This window comes from Canis lupus, chromosome 16 (assembly GCF_048164855.1).
Source record: "Canis lupus baileyi chromosome 16, mCanLup2.hap1, whole genome shotgun sequence".
Classification (NCBI taxonomy): domain Eukaryota; kingdom Metazoa; phylum Chordata; class Mammalia; order Carnivora; family Canidae; genus Canis; species Canis lupus.
In genome coordinates, this window is record NC_132853.1 from 56,739,413 (window position 1) to 56,757,954 (window position 18,542).

An 18,542-nucleotide genomic window follows, 5' to 3' on the forward strand; every position below is an offset into this window, starting at 1 on the left:
AGGACCCTGGGATCACACCTGAGCCAAATAAATGCTCAGCCACTGAGCCACCCAGGTGCCCCCTGTGTTTCTTCATCTGTAAAACAGTGACCATGATAACACCTGCCACAGGGTTATGAGATGGTGCGGGTATGACGACATGGAGGGAGGTTCCCGGTGGGATCTCTCCTGTTTTCCAAGAATTGCCAGACCCCACTGCCAAAAATAAAATGCATCTTACATTTTAAGTTCAGAAGAGGACCAGCTGGGATGTCACTCAGCACTGACACTGTAAACCCTGTGTGTAATGAAGAACTTGGCTGGCCTTTGTCCCTGGGTCCTAAGAGGTCACCTCTAGATCCTTGGAATTTCCCGAGTGATCGGAAAGTCTGCTATTCATGCTGGGCCCCCTGCCTGCCCCCCAAATAGTTTATGACAAACCATGTGATATGAGCTCAACCTGCTGGGAAGAGAGGGGGCTGGAGATTGCATTCAATCGATGGTCAAGAACTTAAAGTGCCTACACAATGAAACCCCAATAAAAACTCTTAGATCCCAAATCTCGGGTGAGCCTTCCTGGTCAGCAATGCTCTGCATATTGTCACACAATGGTGAGCAAGGATGTGTAACTCAGGAGAGCCCTTTGGGAGAGAGTGTCTTGTGGGCAGGCCTGTGGGGCCCCCAGTTGTCCACATCTCGTCTCCGGAGCAGTGGTTCTCAACCAGGTCGTTTGCCCCCAAGGGACATTGGGCAATGCCTGCAGACATTTTTGTGCAAAGCTGGGAGGAGCTACTGGCTTCTAGGGTACAGGGATATTGCTAAACTGTGCACAGGCCAGGCCCCCATGGCAAAGAATGATCCAGCCCCCAAAATGTCAATAGCGCTGAGGATGGGGAACCCTGCTCTAAGAGAATGTGCTAGATCAACAGTGAAGGCCCAGAGCCCAAAACAACCACATCGCAGCCACCGGCCAGTCACCGGAGGGCACATACCTGGTTTCCATCTCTCTCCTCTCTGCCTCAAGCTCACACAAGTAAGCACAGAAGAGGGGGACGCAGCGGTATTAGAGACATACATGTCCCCGCTTCTTCACACTGGGGCCTCAGGTGTGGCCTGCCTAGGGGAAGGATGGAGGTAATTGAGAAAAGCTTGACTTTTTTTTTTTTTTTAAGAGTTTATTTATTTATCCATGAGAGACACAGAGAGACGCAGAGACACAGGCAGAGGGAGAAGCAGGCTGCTTGCAGCGAACCCGATGTGGGACTTGGTCCTGGGATCCTGGGATCACACCCTGAGCCAAAGGCAGACGCTCAACCGCTGAGCCACCCAGGCGTCCCCCCAAGTTTGGATTTTTAAAAGAACAAGTCTTAAACACCAAAGTGGGGCTGGGTTAACAACCAAAAATGTTTAGAAGGGAGACTGAGGGCCTTCAGGGGGCGCTTTCTGCCCAGGGAGAAAGGGGATTTTGACAGAGCACGGTGGGTAGTAGCTATTAGAAAAAATAAGACCTTTTGCTCATGTACAGGTCAACAAGACACATTTCCTTAGTGAAAGTGGCTCCTTAGTGAAAGCACACACTTCCTGGCACAAAATACAAGAGCTTGATCAATGCTAACCACTTGTATTAAGAAGGAAGTGGAAAGTCAGCGGCCTCCAGCAGAGAGAGGGGCTTAAGGATAAATGTCATGTAGAGACAGCTGGTTTCAGTTAAAGCGCCAAGATCAAGGAAGCCGGGGCCTTGATTAACAAGGGTTGGGGTTCCTGAAAATGTATTTGAAGGATCTAGTCTCTCTCTTTTTTTTAAGAGTTTTTTTTCTTAAAGATTTAATTTATTTATTTGAGAGAGAGAGAGAGAGAGAGCACAAGCAGGGGGAGGGGTAGAGGGAGAGGGAGAAGCAGGCTCCCTGTTGAGTAGGGAGCCTGATGTGGGACTCGATCCCAGGACCCTGGGATCACAACCTGAGCTGAAGGCAGATGCTTCACCGACTGAGCCAGCCAGGTGCCCCCTTTTAAGGATTTTTAGTTCTAAGTAATCTCTACACCCAACGTGGGGCTTGAACTTACAACCCCAAGATCAAGAGTCCCATGCTCCACTGACAGGACCAGCCAGGTGCCCTGAAGGAGTCTATTCTTAAGTTACATACCAGTTTCCTGAAGGGCAAAGCAGTTCTCTAAAGTTGCACCAACTCCGGGGACCCTGGGGGGCTCCGTCAGTTAGACATCTGCCTTTGGCTCAGGTCATGATCCCAGGGTCCTCTGATCGAGCCCCGAGTCAGGGTTCCCCGTTTTAGCAGTGAGTCTGCTTCTCCCTCTGACCCTAGCCCCACCTCTCACTCTCTCTCTCTCTCTCTCTCTCTGTCAAATAAATAAATAAATTCTTTTTTTGTTTTTTTTTTTTAATAAATAAATTCTTAAAAAAAATAAAGTTGCACCAATTCTTACTTCCTGAAATAAGTAACCGACACCCGCCCAGATGGGCACCATCAATTCCTTCTCTCTCTGTGAGCTCATGCCTCATGCCATGCGGCAGGGGCCCTAATCCCCACCCCTGGAATCTGGGCAGGACTTAATGATTTACTCGAGCAGTAAATGTGGTACAAGGGAGGTTTTGGGACTTCTGAGGTGGGGGCATGAGAAGCCTCGTAGTTTCTGCCTGGATCTCTTGGGAATGATTGCTCTTGAGACATTTCCTGTTGTAACCCAGCTGCCACGATGCATGGAGAGACCACAGGGAGCTGTTCTGGCCCGTAGGCCCGGCTGCCGGCCCCCTGACAGCCAGCCACAAATGTCACCACATGAGACAGCCATCTCGGATATTTAGCCCACTGCCCCCATAACCACACGACTCCCCAAGTGAGAATCACCCATCTGAGCTTCATCAACCTACAGTGAACCCAATAAATTATTGCTTCAAGCCACTATGTTTTTGGGTGATTTATTATTCAGACACAGATAACTGGAACACTTCCCCAGGGAGGCAGGGCTTTCAGACACATATGCTCCTCTCTTGGATGAAAAATTAATTGTCTTTCTAGTGATTGCCCAGGAAGGGTTCACACCAGGGATAGCTTGGCTGCTGGAGAGCTACAAGTCAAACGCCAACACAAGTTCAAGTTCCAACTTATGCCTCGTTCCAACTTGTAAGCATGAGAGCATTTCAGCACCTCCCTTCCTCACCTGACAGTTGCTCTCTCCTCTCTAATCCTCCATAAATTTCAAATTGCTATTCCAAGGCAGTCATTATATATATATATTTTTTTAAGATTTATTTATTTATTTATTTATTTATTTATTTATTTATTTGAGAGAGAGAGAGAGAGTGTGTGTGTGTGTGTGAAAAAGAGAGAGAGAGGAGCAGAGGGAGAGGGAGAAGCAGACTCCCTGCTGAGCAAGGAGCCCAGTTCAGGGCCTGATCCTAGGACCCCAGGATCATGACCTGAGCTGAAGGCAGATGCTTCACCCACTGAGCCACCCAGGTGCCCCCAAAACACTCATTATACAAACATGGTCAGGCTGTTAGAAAACTAACTGATGGCAGCAAGTACAACGTGGCCAGGTGGAAGGGGCTGGGAAATTCAGAGCTAAGCATCTGAGGCTTCGGACCCTTGACCAGGGTCAAGTTCTTAAGTCCTGGTGGGAAGGCAACTTTATCTCTCACTGACACACATGGGAGGATAGAGTCCCCTGGTGATTAAATACCAATTAGACATTAAGAAAAAGCATTTATAAAATTGTATTGCCATTCAACAGGGAAATAAGATTTAATTGAACTTTTTATTCACGAGCGCTCCTGCTTCGACACCACCTAGTGGGAGCGACTGTAATAGCTCCAGAGCCCCCCTGTCCCCTTCTCATGGAGCCTGGGTGGCAGCCAGCTTCGTCACCAGTCCCACATTTCCACCCCAGCGTCTGGGAGGATGTGGGGAGAGGCTGTGATGGTATGCATCACGTCTGTACTATGCCTGATTCAGTCCCAAACGTGAAGTAGTCACTGGGACCGTGATGATTCATGATGCCCTTCAAGAAGTTTTCTGTGGCATTTACAGAAAGTTCTTTGAGTTTGCCAACCTGCTTGGAAAACAGGCTACTGATCCCCCCTCTTATGCTGAGTCATCGGTTCCCAAATTTGCGCATTAGGAGATCCCCAGGGGGATCCAATGTGCTGCCTTGTTTGGGAGCCTCAGTGCTAAGTGACCCTGGAATTAGCTCCGGCCATCAGCAGAGCTGGTAACTACCGTCTTTTGCCTCCTCTCTGCTTTCCATTAGGAACATCCCGAGGCCAAACCCAGTTTAGAACCCTCTCAGCACTTACCACATCTGGGCCAGCTGGTAAAGCCCTTGCAGATAAGAAAGACTGGACTCAAAAGTTTTCCATTTCTAGGGGCACCTGGCTGGCTCCATCAGTAGAGTTTGGGATTCTTGATCTTGGGGTCGTGAGTTCAAGCCCCATGTTGGAGGTGGAGCCTACTTAAAGAAATTTTTCCCCCATCTCTAATGTCAAATCAGATTAGGTTAAATTTTAAGTATTTTTCCCCAAATATAAAAACATATCACATACGTGGTTATCCTTGCGGGGGGCGGGGTGTGATGGAGAAGGAGCAGGGTTGGAAGGGGGCACAAGGAGTTTCTAGGATGTTTTTGTTTTTATTAATATGGGCGCGTTGGCTCATAAATTCATAGTTTATGATCTGTGCGCTTTTCTGTAGGTATTTAGACTTCGATAAGGAACCCAGCCCACGTGTTGCAGACCTACTGGGAAAAACACAGAGAAGTAAAAGGAAAAAAGGAGCGAGGGTTAGCCGAAGATCAGCCCTTAGGGCCCCCGCAGGTGGCACTGTATTTTACAGGAGCTAAGGTCCCTCCCACTAATGCCACCGGCGTGCTGGCTGCACCCCTCATCCTGGTAAGCAGAGGGAGGCTGCCCCTGGCAGTTACGTGAGGCCAAAGTACTGGATTCCAATGACTCGGTGCCAGGGAGGGACTGGCTGGAGAGGACAGCGGGATCACACTTTCTCCCTGACCTGGTCTCAATGGCTCATCTGAGCCTCCCACCCTGGGCTCCCCTCGAGCCTTCCTCCGCACGGTCCAGTTCTAGCAAGAATCCCGCTTGGTCAGTTTTGCCAGAATGCCCCACCCTCCACATCTGATCACCTTCCAAGTCTGTTCAGGTCGCTCACCTGCACCACCCCCAGGTGATGTCTGATGACTGGCTGCCTCGGCAAGGTGGGCTAGGTGGGCTGAGCCAGAATGTTGCCTTACTCCTGTTTCCTTTTAGGAATTTCCATCCACCGGCCCCCGCCAGCTCTTTGGCTATGAATTCCCACTTTTCCTTGTGTTTGGAGTTGAGGCGCCTCTCTGCCTCCCACTGCCCCCACCCCCAGACCCCACCGTGGAGGTCCCTATACCTATCACAACCGGCCTGAAAAAAAGCGCGCCTCAGCCATCTCTAACAAGTACCTTGGGTAGTGTTTTAACACCTCCCAAGTCAGAATTTCAGAATGGTTTTGTGCATCACAAAAGAATAATCCCAAGGCACCACCCTTTCCTTCAAGTCCTTTATTTAAAAAAAAAAAAAAAACTTGAGGTGAGGGGCACCTGCATCCCAGTGTTTATAGCAGCAATGTCCACAATAGCCAAACTATGGAAAGAGCCCAGATGTCCATCGACAGATGAATAAAGATGTGGCATATGTATACAATGGAATATTAATCAACAAAAAAATGAAACCTTATCATTTGCAACAATGTGGATGGAACTAGAGAGCATTATGCTAAGCAGAATAAGTCAATTAGAGAAAGATATGATTTCACCCATATGTGGAATTTAAGAAACAAAACAGAGGATCATAGGGGAAGGGAGAGAAAAATAATCAATCATAGAGGGAGAACAATAAGAGATTCTTTACCATAGGAAACAAATTGAGGGTTACTGGAGGGGAGGGGGATGGGGGATGGGGTAACTGGGTGACAGGGATCAAGGAGGCCATGTGATGTGATGAGCATTGAGTGTTGTATGCAACTGATGAATCACTGAACTCTAGCTCTGGAACTAATAATGCACTATATGTTAATCAATTGAATTTAAATAAAATAAAATTAGATTTAAAAAAAAACTTAAGGTGAAATGCACAGAACACAAAATGGACAATTCAGTCCCATTTAGTGCGTTCATAGTGTTGTACAACCACCACGTCCACCTAGTTCCAAAACATCTCCATCACCCCCAAAATAAAACCCACAACCACTAAGCAAGTACTCATGTCCTTACCCCAGCACCTAGCGACCACCAATCTGCTTTCTCTACAGATCTGCCCATTCTGGGGAGCGCCTGGCTGACTCAGCTGATAGAACATGCAACTCTTGATCTCAGGGTTGTGAGTTCAAGCTCCACATTGGATGTGAAGCCTACTTAAAATTCAGATTTGCCCATTCTAGATATTTCAAATAAATGGAATCACACAATAAATAAATAGATGGCCTTTGTTCTTGGCTTTTTTTCATGTAATACTTTTTTTTAAGAAAAAATATTATATTTATTTATGAGAGAGAGAGATCCTGGGCACGAGTAAGGGGAAGAGCAGAGGGAAAAGGACAAGCAGACTCCCTGCTGAGTGCCCCATGTGGTGCTCTAGCTCACAACCCTGAGATCATGACTCCAGCTGAAATCAAGAGTTGGACTCTTAACTGAGCCACCTGGGGGGCTCCAAAGAGCCTCATTTTATTTTTTAAAATATTTTGCTTATTTACTCATGAGAGACAAAGAGAGAGAGAGAGACAGAGACACAGGCAAAGGGAGAAGCAGGCCCCATGCAGGGAGCCTGATGTGGGACTCGATCCCGGGACTCCAGGATCATGCCCTGGGCCGAAGGCAGGCGCTGACACTGAGCCACCCAGGCGTCCCACATCCCATCTCCTGGTCTTTTTCTTTCCTTTCCTTTTCTCTTCTCGTCCTTTTCTCTTCTCGTCCTTTTCTTTTCTTTTCTTTTCTTTTCTTTTCTTTTCTCTTCTTTTCTTTTCTTTTCTTTCTTTTCTTTCTTCTTTCTTTTCTTTTCTTTCTTCTTTCTTTTCTTTTCTTTTCTTTCTTCTTTTCTTTCTTTCTTTCTTTTTTCTTTCTTTCTTTTTTCTTTCTTTCTTTCTTTCTTTCTTTCTTTCTTTCTTTCTTTCTTTCTTTCTTTCTTCTAGATTTATTTATTTGAGAAAAGGTGCACACACACGAGAGAGTGTGTGTGAGTGGAGTGAGCGGCACCTGGGGCAGTCCCTCATCCCACACCTGTGTTTCTTCCTCATTTTATTTTATTTTATTTTATTTATTCATGAGAGACACACAGACAGAGGCAGAGACACAGGCAGAGGGAGAAGCAGGTGCCCTTCGGGGAGCCCGATGCGGGACTCGATCCCAGGACCCCAGGATCACGCCCTGAGCCAAAGGCAGACGCTCAACCACTGAGCTACCCAGGCGCCCCAGGAACCTCACTTTAAAATATATTTTTCTCAAGGGCTGGTGGGTAATGCTAGCTTTGCTTTCTACTTCTGTTAGGTCCTTTTTTTCATGGTTGACCTGCTAATGTTTATTGAAAGCTTGCAACATATGTGAGTCTTGGTCTAGAATTAGAATTAGCCACCCCCACCCTTCCACTCAGGGCTCCAGCATTTCAGAAATGCCCGAGACTGCAGGGACATGGCCCTCGAGGTCTTGGGCTTTGCTGTGGCTGCCGATGGGAGTACGAGATGCAGCCCTGAGGACGTAACATGCCTCTCCCCTGGGGAATATCACCCGTGCCTGCCAAGAGCTGAAGGAGGCAGACCCGATCCCACGTTACTCACATTTTGCAGATATTGTTTCCCTTCCTTGAGTGCTCAAAGCTCTCAATCTGAGAACCGAGTAGTCACAGATACTTGTCACATGGCCCTGGAACTCAGCCTAAAATCTGAGGATCTTTGTGCTTGTTTGCAAATGCCGAGTTCTAATGCCATGGATTTTGCTAGGCCCTCCGAGTCAGGAAGACTGATGTATGTGCCCTTTTAACTCTGCACCGGGGCCATCTGTCCCTCTCTCCCGGGACCCGGCCTGCCCAGCCAGGAGGACGTGAGGCGTCGGACGTGCCCTTCCGGGCTCTCCGCAGCGGCACAGCGGCCACCTGGCACCCAGGTGCGGCTCCCTCTCCTGGCCGTTCCGCTGCACCTGCTGGGGCCCTGCGGTCAGGAGAGGTCGGCCCACAGGCACGTCTTGAGGACTTCATGTGATGACTGCAGTTCTAGGAAGGAGACAAGAAGACAAGAGAAAAGAGGTGCTCTGTAGCCACCTATCAGCTCCTCGCTGCTCAGGAGCCCTGGCCGGGGCCTTTCCTTTTGGTTTGCTTTAAAAAAAAAATTCATGGGGATCCCTGGGTGGCGCAGCGGTTTGGCACCTGCCTTTGGCCCAGGGCGCGATCCTGGAGACCCAGGATCGAGTCCCACGTCGGGCTCCCGGTGCATGGAGCCTGTTTCGCCCTCTGCCTGTGTCTCTGCCTCTCTCTCTCTCTCTTTCTCTCTCTGTGACTATCATAAATAAATAAAAAATTAAAAAAAAATTCACTAACTAATTCCTCTGTAAGCGTTGACAGGCAATCACTTGGTTCCCCATTCCGTTTCAAAAGTGAGTTTCAGAGAAGCCTGCCAGGATCATCTGAGGATGCCTTGAAGGAGAAATGACATCTTAATTCATTCTCAAGATGCCAGTCACGTGGCCATGGCCAGGACTTTGGGGCTGTGAGCAGCGAGAACAAGGAATTCTGCTTTTGGAAACGGCTCTCCCGTCGGATCAGCACGTCACTCCCCTTGATGCACAAAGGCTTAGGGGCACACACGTGTGCAATCAGGTTACAGCGTCCCTTGCCCCCAAGTCCCCTCCTTGGCCCCAGCGGTCCCGGCCCATCCTGTATAATCGTGGCTTAGGTTACCAGGGTTGTGTCTGGAAAGAATCAAAGGGTTTGACCTTCAAGAGGCAAGCCTCCAGGGAAGGGGTAGTTCTATTTTCAGGATGTGGATAATGAGCAGCAGGGGTGGGCAAGCCCCACTCCAGCATCCGAGTCTTTGTGCAGCAAGTAGGGCGAAGTAGGGCATCCAGCGGCCTTCTTTTGACCCCAATCTAAACCACCCCCCAAATGGCACGGATGCGGAAGGTGTGGATGGAAGAGGAGAGGACGCATCCCCCAGGTGACCACCAGGGGTCAGTGGGGTGCCTCCGGCAGGCATCCCCAGAGGCCAGGCAGCACCGGCTTCTCTGGGTTTCTTTGGGTCGGGGTGAGAGGGCGCCTCACCTTCCCTTGGCAGAAGGGGTCTGGCCTCAGGTAGGAGGAAAGGCCCTAGACCAGCGCCAATGCAGTGTCCAGCCTGGGGCCGTGTCCAGCCCCCTGTCTGTTTGCTTTGGGAACAACCCAAGGACACATCTTAGCTTTCGAGAGAAGTGAAAGTGGAAAACATTGCACAACAAAAAGCCCCAGGAAAACCGTATACACACCCATCCCCTTGGCCTGCTCTGCTTTCCTGCTCCCCAACGGCAGAGGTGCCAGGTCCCTCTTCCTGATTCCCAGTTCCCTTTGGGGACCTGCCTAAGGCAGTTTGATGCGGCTTTTCTTCCCTTGGGTGAAGTCTTTTACCAGGTGTCTGCGGTCTCCAAACCAGCAGAGATGAGCAAGTGCCATAGTTGGGTGGGGTGGAGGGCTGGCTGCAGCCGCAGAAAGGGACAATCTCTTGCCTCCCAAGTATCCAGGATGTGGGGTTGGTCACTGGAGACTAGGCCAGAGGCGGCCTCAGGCCCAAACCGGAGCTGATGTCAGTGAGAGCCTGTGGAATATTCCTGGCCATGATTTTCTGTGTGGCTGGTCCGGTTTAGCTTTACCACAGAGCCGCAGAAGCAGCTGGATTGCCAGATCACGTGATAGGAGCTGAGAGGGTGACACACTTCCTTTTGGTACCCAGGGGGCCCGCGCCCTGTGGCAAACACTTCCTGCAAAGCTGAGTGGGGAATCCTAACAGGCCGAAAGGGGATGGGTTGGTCTGCTTGCCAGCCCTCCCTCAGGTGAAAAGTTGGGGTTCTGAAACCCTGGAATTACTATGTTTAGCCCAGATGCCAATTTCTCTCTCTCAGGTAGTTTTCAAAATTGGAAACCAGTTTTCTTTGTTGGGACCGCTACCCACGAAGTCCACAGAATCACGTGTTACGCCAGCAAAAATGTTTTTACTCCCACAAGATAGCCACTTATTTGGGGGGAAAGCAAGCTCCTGGTTTGTGTTTACTTGGCAGCGCTGGGGAAAGAGGGGAATGTCAGAAAGTTCGGTAGCCAAGTAAGGACACAGTTCCCAGACTTTCCCTACCCATCCGTGGTTGCCAGAGTAACAGCCCCCCAAAGGTCCAGGTCCTCATCCTTGGTACCAGTGAATGGATTACCTTATATGGTAAAAGGGACGTGCGGATGCTTCAGAAACTTCACATTAAGGCTCTAGAAGGGTGAGATTATCCTGGATGATCTGGGTGGGGCCAAGGCAATCACAAGGTTCCTACGAGGAAGAGGGAGGCTGGAAAATCAGTCGGAGGCGTGACAACAGAAGTAAAGGTCAGAGATCTGAAGTCCTGCGCTGACTTTGGAATGAAGGAAGGGTCCTGAGCCAGACAATGCAGGTGGCCGCTGGAGGTGGAACAGGCGGGGCAACGCAGCCTGCAGCCCTGCTGATCCATTCTGACCTCTGGAGCTTGTAAAAGAACAAATCTGAGCATCCCTACACTAACACAAACCTCAGCTTTGTTCTTCCAAGGGCTGAAAAACAAACGCATCTCCTCGGGAAGCCAAAGATGCCATAAATCAAGATGCGCGGTGAGATCTGAAAGTTGAGGGAGCGGTGTGCAAGCCTGGGCGTGCAAGGAAGTGTGGCAGCCAGGGCAGATGTAAACAACCCCTCCCAACAGATCTCACCTTGACAACGTGAGGAGGAGGGTAGGTCTGGCTTCCAGACATCCTCTTTCCTCCCACATCTGCAGGAACACGTCCCTTTTTCAGGACACCTCGCATTTGCACTTTCTTTGATTGAAAAGGTGAAATCGGGCAGCCCGGGTGGCTCAGCGGTTTAGCGCCTGCCTTCAGCCCAGGGCATGATCCTGGGGACCCGGGATCGAGTCCCACGTCGGGCTCTCTCCATGGAGCCTGCTTCACCCTCTGCCTGTGTCTCTGCCTCTCTGTCTCTGTGTAATAAATACATCTTTAAAAATTAAAAAAAAAGAAAAGGTTAAATGCTAAAAGAATTGTAATACGTTAATTCCCACTAGAGTCCTAATGACCCGTTGGTTTTTTCCTCCCAGAGCAATTTGCATTTGAAAAACAACACGCCCACCGGAGATCACGCAGACCCTAAGGAACAAGGAACCGAAGCAGCCAAATCTTTCTCGGGAAGAAGGCCACGTGCAGACGAAGGCAGAGATGCAGTGATGCATCGCCCAGCCAAGCAACAGCAGCTTGCCAGCAGCCCGCCCGAGCTAGGAGGGAGGCCTGGGACAGATCCTCCCGCACAGCCCCGGAAGGAACCCTGACAATCTGATCTCAGACTTGGGCCTCCAGGTCCGAGAGACAGTGGATTTCTGGGAGGCCACCCAGTTGGTGGCACTTTGTTACAATGACCCCAAGAAACTACCAGAATAGCTTTCAGATGCTGGGCAAGGAGTGGAAATGAGCCGAGTGGGCGGGCCCGGCAGGGGGCTCTGGAGGCTAAGTACCCCATCAGCCTGCAGGTGAGGGTGGAAGGCAGAGCCCAGACAAGCCCTGTGCTCCCAGCCTCAGCAAGGAAACCCACGAGGACGAGGAGGTCACGCAGAGCGTGGAGCTAGGCTCACCACACGCCCAGAGTGGATGAGCCACAGCAGAAACAGAAACTCTGATCACTCCCTGCGTGCAGCCAAGAATCCTGCGTGACCAGTCTGCCCTCCTGGATCACCACGTGTGCGGCACACCCCGTCCCCCCCAATACCTGACACTGTCACCAGCATCTAGGAACCTCTCAGAAGGGAAAGCCACATCTGGGGGCTGTCCGAGAACACAAGTCTTAGGAAGAGTTTGGAGGGCTGGACACCTCCCTTCCCTGCTCCTGCAGCCTCCCTGGCAGCAAGGACTCAAGGTCAAAGGAGGCCTGGAGGCTCTGCAATTCAGCTTGGGAGCTGAAACCTCCTGGGACGACTGCTTCAGGGACCGGTGAGATGGCGGGAATCCTATCCTAATAAAAGCAAGTCATTTGCCATCTGGCGGCCTTGGCTCCAATTTTCCAGAAAGCTGGAGCCAGGCCCAGTCAATTCCTGCTTTCTTTCTCTGAAGCAGGAGAGAAGGGGCTCTCAGGTGTGTCTCCCTGGTGGCGGGGGGCTCCCCACGAGGAGGAAGGGGGGCTCCCCACGAGGAGGAAGGGGGGCTGGGAAAACCAGTCTCTTTCACCTGTGAGCCTGAGTGGCAATCAGGTGGGATCGAGCCTGAAGCCAGGCTCATGGTGGGCCTCACGGCGTGGTGGGCCCTGCTGAATCAGGACTTGGGAGAGGAAGTCTGGAGAGGGCTTTAAGGTGTTTCCTCTTTTCTCTGGGACACCCTGCACAGCCCGGACGTTGGGGCAGCTCTGTGGCAAGCGACCTACCAGGTCGGCAGATACTCAAACATGTGCGAGAAGCCTGGGGTGGCCTCAGTCTTCCAGGCTGGGGCAGGACTCCTGCGTTTGCTTCTCAGCTCTGCTGGGAACTGGTGCTAAGCATTTGCAAGAACCTTCACTTCCCAGGGTTTGGGTTCCCCCAACTGTCAAAGGGCCACAGCATCTTGTTTTTGGCCCATCCTGTTTCCCCTGGCCGGGATGCTGATGGGCCAGTTTCTGGAGGCAGATGCGGTACTTTAGAGACAGGCTGGAGGTCAGCGCGGGCCTGGAGAGAGCGGAACCGGGCGGTTAATGACAAGAATGAGGGGGGCAGAGCAGAGACCGTGGAGGTGAGGGGGGCAGGGCAAGAGGCGGCCGGGAGGACAGAGGAACCATTGTGCGGACTGGAACCGGGGCCAGAGGGCTCTGCCCCCCAACCTCCCTCCCACTGAGCCCCCGGAGGCCGGAGCAAGAACCCAGCAGGCCCCCCTCACCCCCCGCCCCCGCCTCCCCGCCCCTCGCCCGCCGGGGTTCTGGTCACCCCGCCCCCGCCCGGCCCTGCCACCCCGGGGGCTCCAGCCTGGGGCGCTCGGGAGGAAGAGAGGGACCCTGCAGCGGGCGAGCTTTCTCACCACGGACTCCTGCACCGCCAGGTCTTCCCTTCCCTGTGCCTCAGTTTCCACCAGGTTCCAAGGTTTAACGCAGCGGCTCCTCAGGCCTGAATGAAGTGCCCTCCCGAGCGGGGGAGAGGGGGAGGCTGCCCTGGCCTCCGCAGGCACCTCGCTCCCAGGCTGCGATCTCGGGGAGCACCCGCCCGAGCCCCGCGTTTTCGCGGCGCCTAATCCAGGCTTCGACCGTAGGCTTCACTGGAGGGGACATGGGGAGGGGAGGGGAGGGGAGGAGGACGAGGCGGGGGAGGAGGGGTTGGCGGGCTGTCCCTGGCCCTCTGGCTCCCGCACCGAGCCGCCGCCTCTTCCTCCTCCTCCTCCTCCTCCTCCTCCTCCTCCTCCTCCGCCGCCGCCGCCGCCGCTCGTCCCCGCGTCGCGTGACCACGGCACTGCGGCTGCAGCACAGCGGTCCCCCGGGTTCGGGTTCCCGGGGAGTGGGGGTGGGGGGTCCGGAGGTCCGGGGCCGCGGCTGCGGCTGCGGCGCGGCGGGAGGGCAGGACGCCCCGGCTCCTTCCCCCCGGTTCTTAGTCCTGCGGAGTTTCTCGAGCCCGGGGCGCGTCGCTGAGTCACCTTCCCGGAACGGGCTCGGGGCGCTCGGGACCGGCCGGGGCCTCCCGGGGGCCGCGCCAGGCGGGGGCGCGCACCGCTGCGACGCGCGCCGAGCCGCGGGGCCCCGAGCCCGCGCGTCCCTCCCCGCGGGGGACCTCGGGCGCCGCCCCCCAGGTGCTGGGAAACGGGGCCGGGCTGCCCGCGTCCCCCGGAAGGGACCCCACGGAGGCGTGCCCGAGGGACGGCGCCGCGGGACCTGCCTGTTCCCGATCCTCGGGGGCGCTGGGGAGAGCGAGGCGGGGGGGCGGTGGCTGCAGGTGTGGGCGCGAGAGCCCGCGGCCGCCTGGCCCGACCCGGGTGAGGCCTCCCCTAACTTTGGCCGCACCTGGTCAGGGCGCCTAGTCGGCCGTGGCGACGTCCTCCTCCGGGTCTCCGCAAACAACCCCCCAGGGACTTAACTCGTTGGTGGCGGACACGTTCAGGTCAGACCCTTGCCCACGACACGTATATCACACGCGCGCGCGCACACGGACACACACGCATCTCCGTTTGCCTCCGTCGAAGCGAGGACTCCCGGGGCGCTCGCATCCTCCCGCCGAGCCAGAGGAGGCGGCGGGGCCGCTGCCCCGCGTGTGGCCCTCGGATCCCGACCGGGCCCCCCAGACCTAGGTTACAACGCCGGGTCCCCTCCCGCGGGTGAGGGGCGCGGGCCTGGGTCGCCCGCTGCGGGGTAGCCTCTCGGTTTCCTCTGGGGAAAGATCCAACTTTTATGGGTCTCGACCAGGCCCCCTCCTCCGGTCCGCGGCCGCCTACGCCCCACGCGGGCGGGTGGATGGACGCCCGGCTGCCCCGGGCTCCGGGGGCTGCGCGGCGAGGCTGCCCGCCAGGAGCCAAAGCAGGCGGCAGAGAGTCGCCTGGGCGCGGGGCGCGGGGCGGGGGGCGGGGGGCCCCGAGGGGTCTGGGCCTCGGGTCCCAGTGGGCTGGGGCGCAGCGCGCGACGGGGGAAGACCCCGCGGCCGGAGGTGGCGGCGTCCGGGGACAGCCGAGGGGCCGCTCCGACCCGGGGCGCCGCGGCGAGTTCGCGTCCCCCCTGCGCGCCCGGGACGCTGAGCCCCGCGCCTCGCCGACTCCCGCCCCGCGCGGCGCCGCCTTCTCTCCGGCAGCTGGGCCGGGCCGCGGGCGCTGACCGGGCGGGAGGCGGCGCCGTGAGGCTGGGGGCGGGCAGGCCCAGGCCGCGCCAGGCGCCGGTTCCACCCCCGAGCGCGGGGAGCGCGGGGAGCGCGGGGTGTGGCCAGGCCGCGGCGCCTGGCGGCGAAGTTGAGCTAAAAGTTTGAGGCCAGAGGCGGGGAGGCCGCGCAGCCAGCGCTCCTGCGGCGCTCGGGTCGTCGCTCAGACGGGGCCGGCCGAGCCCAGTCCGCCCTCGGCCGCTGCAGGGCACGGAGGTGGCGCCTCCCCCAGCAAACCGGACCGACTGGGTAGGGCCGCCGCCCGGCTCCTCGCCGCTCGCGGCCCCTGGGCGCCCGCTCTGCGCCCGGCGCGGGGAGGCGGCGGCGGCGGCGGGGCTCGGCTCGGCTCGGCTCGGCTCAGCCCTCGCGGGCCCCCGCGCTGCTCCCGCGGGCGAGGCGCTTGTCCCGGCGGCTCCGGGCGCTTCGAGCCCCGCGATGTCCGCTCACGTTCTGGCATTTTTACGCCGCGGGACCCCTGTGCCCCCGGCAGCCCCGGGGGCGGCGAGGAGCCACGGGGCTCTGCCTCCTCGTCGGGCCGGGACCCACGCCGCTGAGAGGGGAGCCCCCGGGGCCTGACCCTCCGCTCTGCGGGGTGGGGGGGCTCGGGCCGGGCCGGGAGCGCCCGCGGGCGCCAGACCGCGGCTCTCTGCACCTCGCGGGGGGCGGGCGATGCCCGAGCGCGCGGCTCCCCGCGCCGCGTCCGACGGTGCAGCCGGGCGCTCCCCGCCGCCGCGGGCCGCTCGGGGCTCCGCCAGCGCTGTCTCCTCTCCCTCAGATCCCGCAGCCGCAGGGGATGACGCGGGCGCCCCCGCGGCCCCGGCTCCGGGCGGGGAGGGCGAGCCCCTCGGCCGGCACCGCGACGCGCGCCTGGGCAGCGCCGATAAGGAGCTGAAGGCAGGGGCCGCCGCCGCGCGCAGCTCCCCGACAGCGCTGGGGACGCCCCGGCAGCGCGAGCCGCGGGTCGAGGTTATGGACTCAGGTTCGTGGGGCCCCGGGGGGCAGGGGCTGCCGGGGGCGGGGTTCTCTTCCTCCCTTGCCAGGAAGAACGGCCCGCGGCAGCCGGGGAAGGAGAGGGGCGGAGGACAGCCGGAGCACTTTTCCCGACGAGGCCAGAAGCCGGTCCGCCCCTAGCCGAGGACCGGGGTGTCCTGCCCCCCCCGGCCCCCCAGGACGCCGGGGCCTCCTGCCAGGCTCTGTTGGCTCCATCACCCGGGGATTTCAGGCCCGCGTTTCCACCCCGGCGCCCCCGCTGTGAGCCGCGGCCCCCTAGTGGCCGGTTGGGGACGCGGCCCCGTGGGGCTTGTTTTGCAGCGGGCGGCGCGCGCAGCCTGCTCCCCCGGCCCTGCCGCGTGCTGATCCTGGTAAACCCGCGCGGAGGCAAGGGCAAGGCGCTGCAGCTCTTCCGCAGCCACGTGCAGCCCCTGCTGGCGCAGGCCGAGGTCTCCTTCACGCTGATGCTCACTGGTGAGTGCCTCCCGGGGCGTTGCGGGAGCAGCCGCCCCCCCCCCCGCCCCCCTGGACCCCCGTGGCCACCCTGTCTCTCCGCAGAGCGGCGGAACCACGCTCGGGAGCTGGTGCGCGGGGAGGAGCTGGGGCGCTGGGATGCGCTGGTGGTCATGTCCGGAGACGGGCTGATGCATGAGGTGAGGCCTGCCCCGAGGGGCTGGGGGGGGGGGCGTGCTGCTCAGGCTGAGCCCCCCCCCCACCCCGTGCTCCCCACAGGTGGTGAACGGGCTCATGGAGCGGCCCGACTGGGAGACTGCCATCCGGAAGCCCCTGTGCAGCCTCCCCGCCGGCTCTGGTAACGCGCTGGCAGCTTCTCTGAACCATTATGCCGGGTGAGAGCCCAGGGCCAGAGTGGACCTGTTTTCCCTCAGTGCCACCCTCCCACCAGGTTTTCTAAGTTCCCGTATATGGCATAACGTCTATTTCCTCTCTTCTGGAGCCTCCACCCTCAGTTCTGGGGCCCTCCCTGGGTGACCAGCGGGTACCTCCTCCTGTGCCATCTGTCATTCCCCCCAGCGCCCTAGGGACGCAGCGTTCCTTTGCCCGCTTCACGTCCTCGGGCAGAGGAGCAAGGCGCACGCATGAGGCCTCCTGCCCTGCACCATCTGACCTTTCTCCCCTGCAGCTACGAACAGGTGACTAATGAGGACCTCTTGACCAACTGCACGCTTCTGCTGTGCCGCCGGCTGCTGGCACCCATGAACCTGCTGTCACTGCAGACAGCCTCCGGGACGCGCCTCTTCTCCGTGCTTAGCCTGGCTTGGGGCTTCATTGCTGACGTGGATCTGGAGAGCGAGAAGTTCCGGCGTCTAGGGGAGATGCGCTTCACTCTGGGCACCTTCCTGCGCCTGGCGGCCCTGCGTGTCTACCAGGGCACACTGGCCTACCTCCCCGTGGAAAGGGTGGTCTCCCAAGTGCCCACCTCCCCTGCTGTGGACCGGCAGAACCAGCAGGGTCCTACAGATGTGCACCTCGTACCCCTGGAGGAGCCAGTGCCCTCACACTGGACGGTGGTACCAGAGCAGGACTTCGTGCTGGTGCTGGCCCTGCTGCACTCACACCTGGGCAGCGAGATGTTTGCTGCCCCCATGGGCCGATGCCGGGCTGGCACTATGCACCTGTTCTACGTGCGGGCAGGTGTGTCTCGGGCCATGCTGCTGCGCCTCTTCCTGGCCATGGAGAAGGGCAGGCACATGGAGTATGACTGTCCCTACCTGGTGTATGTGCCTGTGGTTGCCTTCCGCCTGGAGCCCAAGGATGGGAAGGGGGTGTTTGCTGTGGACGGGGAGCTGATGGTCAGTGAGGCTGTGCAGGGCCAGGTGCACCCAGACTACCTCTGGATGGTCAGTGGCTGCATGGAGCCCCCAGCCAGCCAGAAGCCTCCCCAGGGACCATCTCCAGAAGAGCCCTTGTGACTGTGGGCCTTGCCGTGCTTTAGCCTCCTTGGTCAACTCTGGCAGGACCCTCTCCACCCTTCCGCCAGGACTGGAGGGCCTGTCCGCAGCTCATGTGCCAGGGAGGAGGAGGACCCCTGAAGACGGTGGGAAGGTAGAGGCTGTGCTTTGGGAGGGCAGGCTCTGCCTACCAAAGGCCAGCATGAGGCTCTGGGCCAGGAGCCCAGCTGGTTGGGCCTCCCTGCCTACAGAAGCCACTCCCATTTTGTTTCTGGGAGCCCAACCCCATGAATTAAATACAAATAAAGTGACATTCCCAGCCTCCTGGTCTTATCCTGGGTGTTGGGGCAGGAATGGGGTCTTGCTCCTGCCAGGGCTCTAGAACTTAATGCCCAGTGGTGGGCAGTGGATTGGCAGTGCATAGTCCTGACTCCTGGTAAGTGTCATTTTGGTGGTGGGCACAGGATCAGGGCTAGTCTAGGCTTCTTTTTGGGCAGGAGTTAGGGTCCTGCCCCAGTGATTATACCATTTTTGGCCTGGGAGAAGCCAGGGAGCTCAACCAACTGTCCAGCCCCATGTGGAAGA

The 18,542-nt window shown here is 57.1% G+C and overlaps 2 protein-coding genes across 3 annotated transcripts; one reads left to right on the top strand and one right to left on the bottom strand.

Moving 5' to 3' along the window:
* Nucleotides 1-10,177: 10,177 nt before the first annotated feature.
* On the bottom strand, nucleotides 10,178-14,419 carry LOC140607390 (uncharacterized). Its single transcript, XM_072782153.1, has 4 exons — nucleotides 14,371-14,419; nucleotides 13,247-14,284; nucleotides 12,624-12,900; nucleotides 10,178-11,213 (listed from the first exon to the last, which is right to left on the bottom strand). The coding sequence occupies exons 1-2, from the start codon at nucleotides 14,417-14,419 to the stop codon at nucleotides 13,311-13,313; spliced, it is 1,023 nt and encodes a 340-aa protein (XP_072638254.1). The 3' UTR covers nucleotides 10,178-11,213; nucleotides 12,624-12,900; nucleotides 13,247-13,310.
* Nucleotides 14,135-18,279, top strand: SPHK1 (sphingosine kinase 1). 2 transcript variants are annotated; one of them, XM_072781702.1, is made up of 6 exons: nucleotides 14,135-14,313; nucleotides 15,833-16,036; nucleotides 16,369-16,521; nucleotides 16,606-16,700; nucleotides 16,780-16,895; nucleotides 17,189-18,279. In XM_072781702.1, the coding sequence occupies exons 2-6, from the start codon at nucleotides 16,027-16,029 to the stop codon at nucleotides 17,976-17,978; spliced, it is 1,164 nt and encodes a 387-aa protein (XP_072637803.1). In that variant the 5' UTR covers nucleotides 14,135-14,313; nucleotides 15,833-16,026; the 3' UTR covers nucleotides 17,979-18,279. The 2 variants fall into 2 exon arrangements, with proteins under 2 accessions (XP_072637803.1, XP_072637804.1); XM_072781703.1 differs by lacking the exon at nucleotides 14,135-14,313 and adding an exon at nucleotides 15,478-15,565.
* The last annotated feature ends 263 nt before the right edge of the window (nucleotides 18,280-18,542 follow it).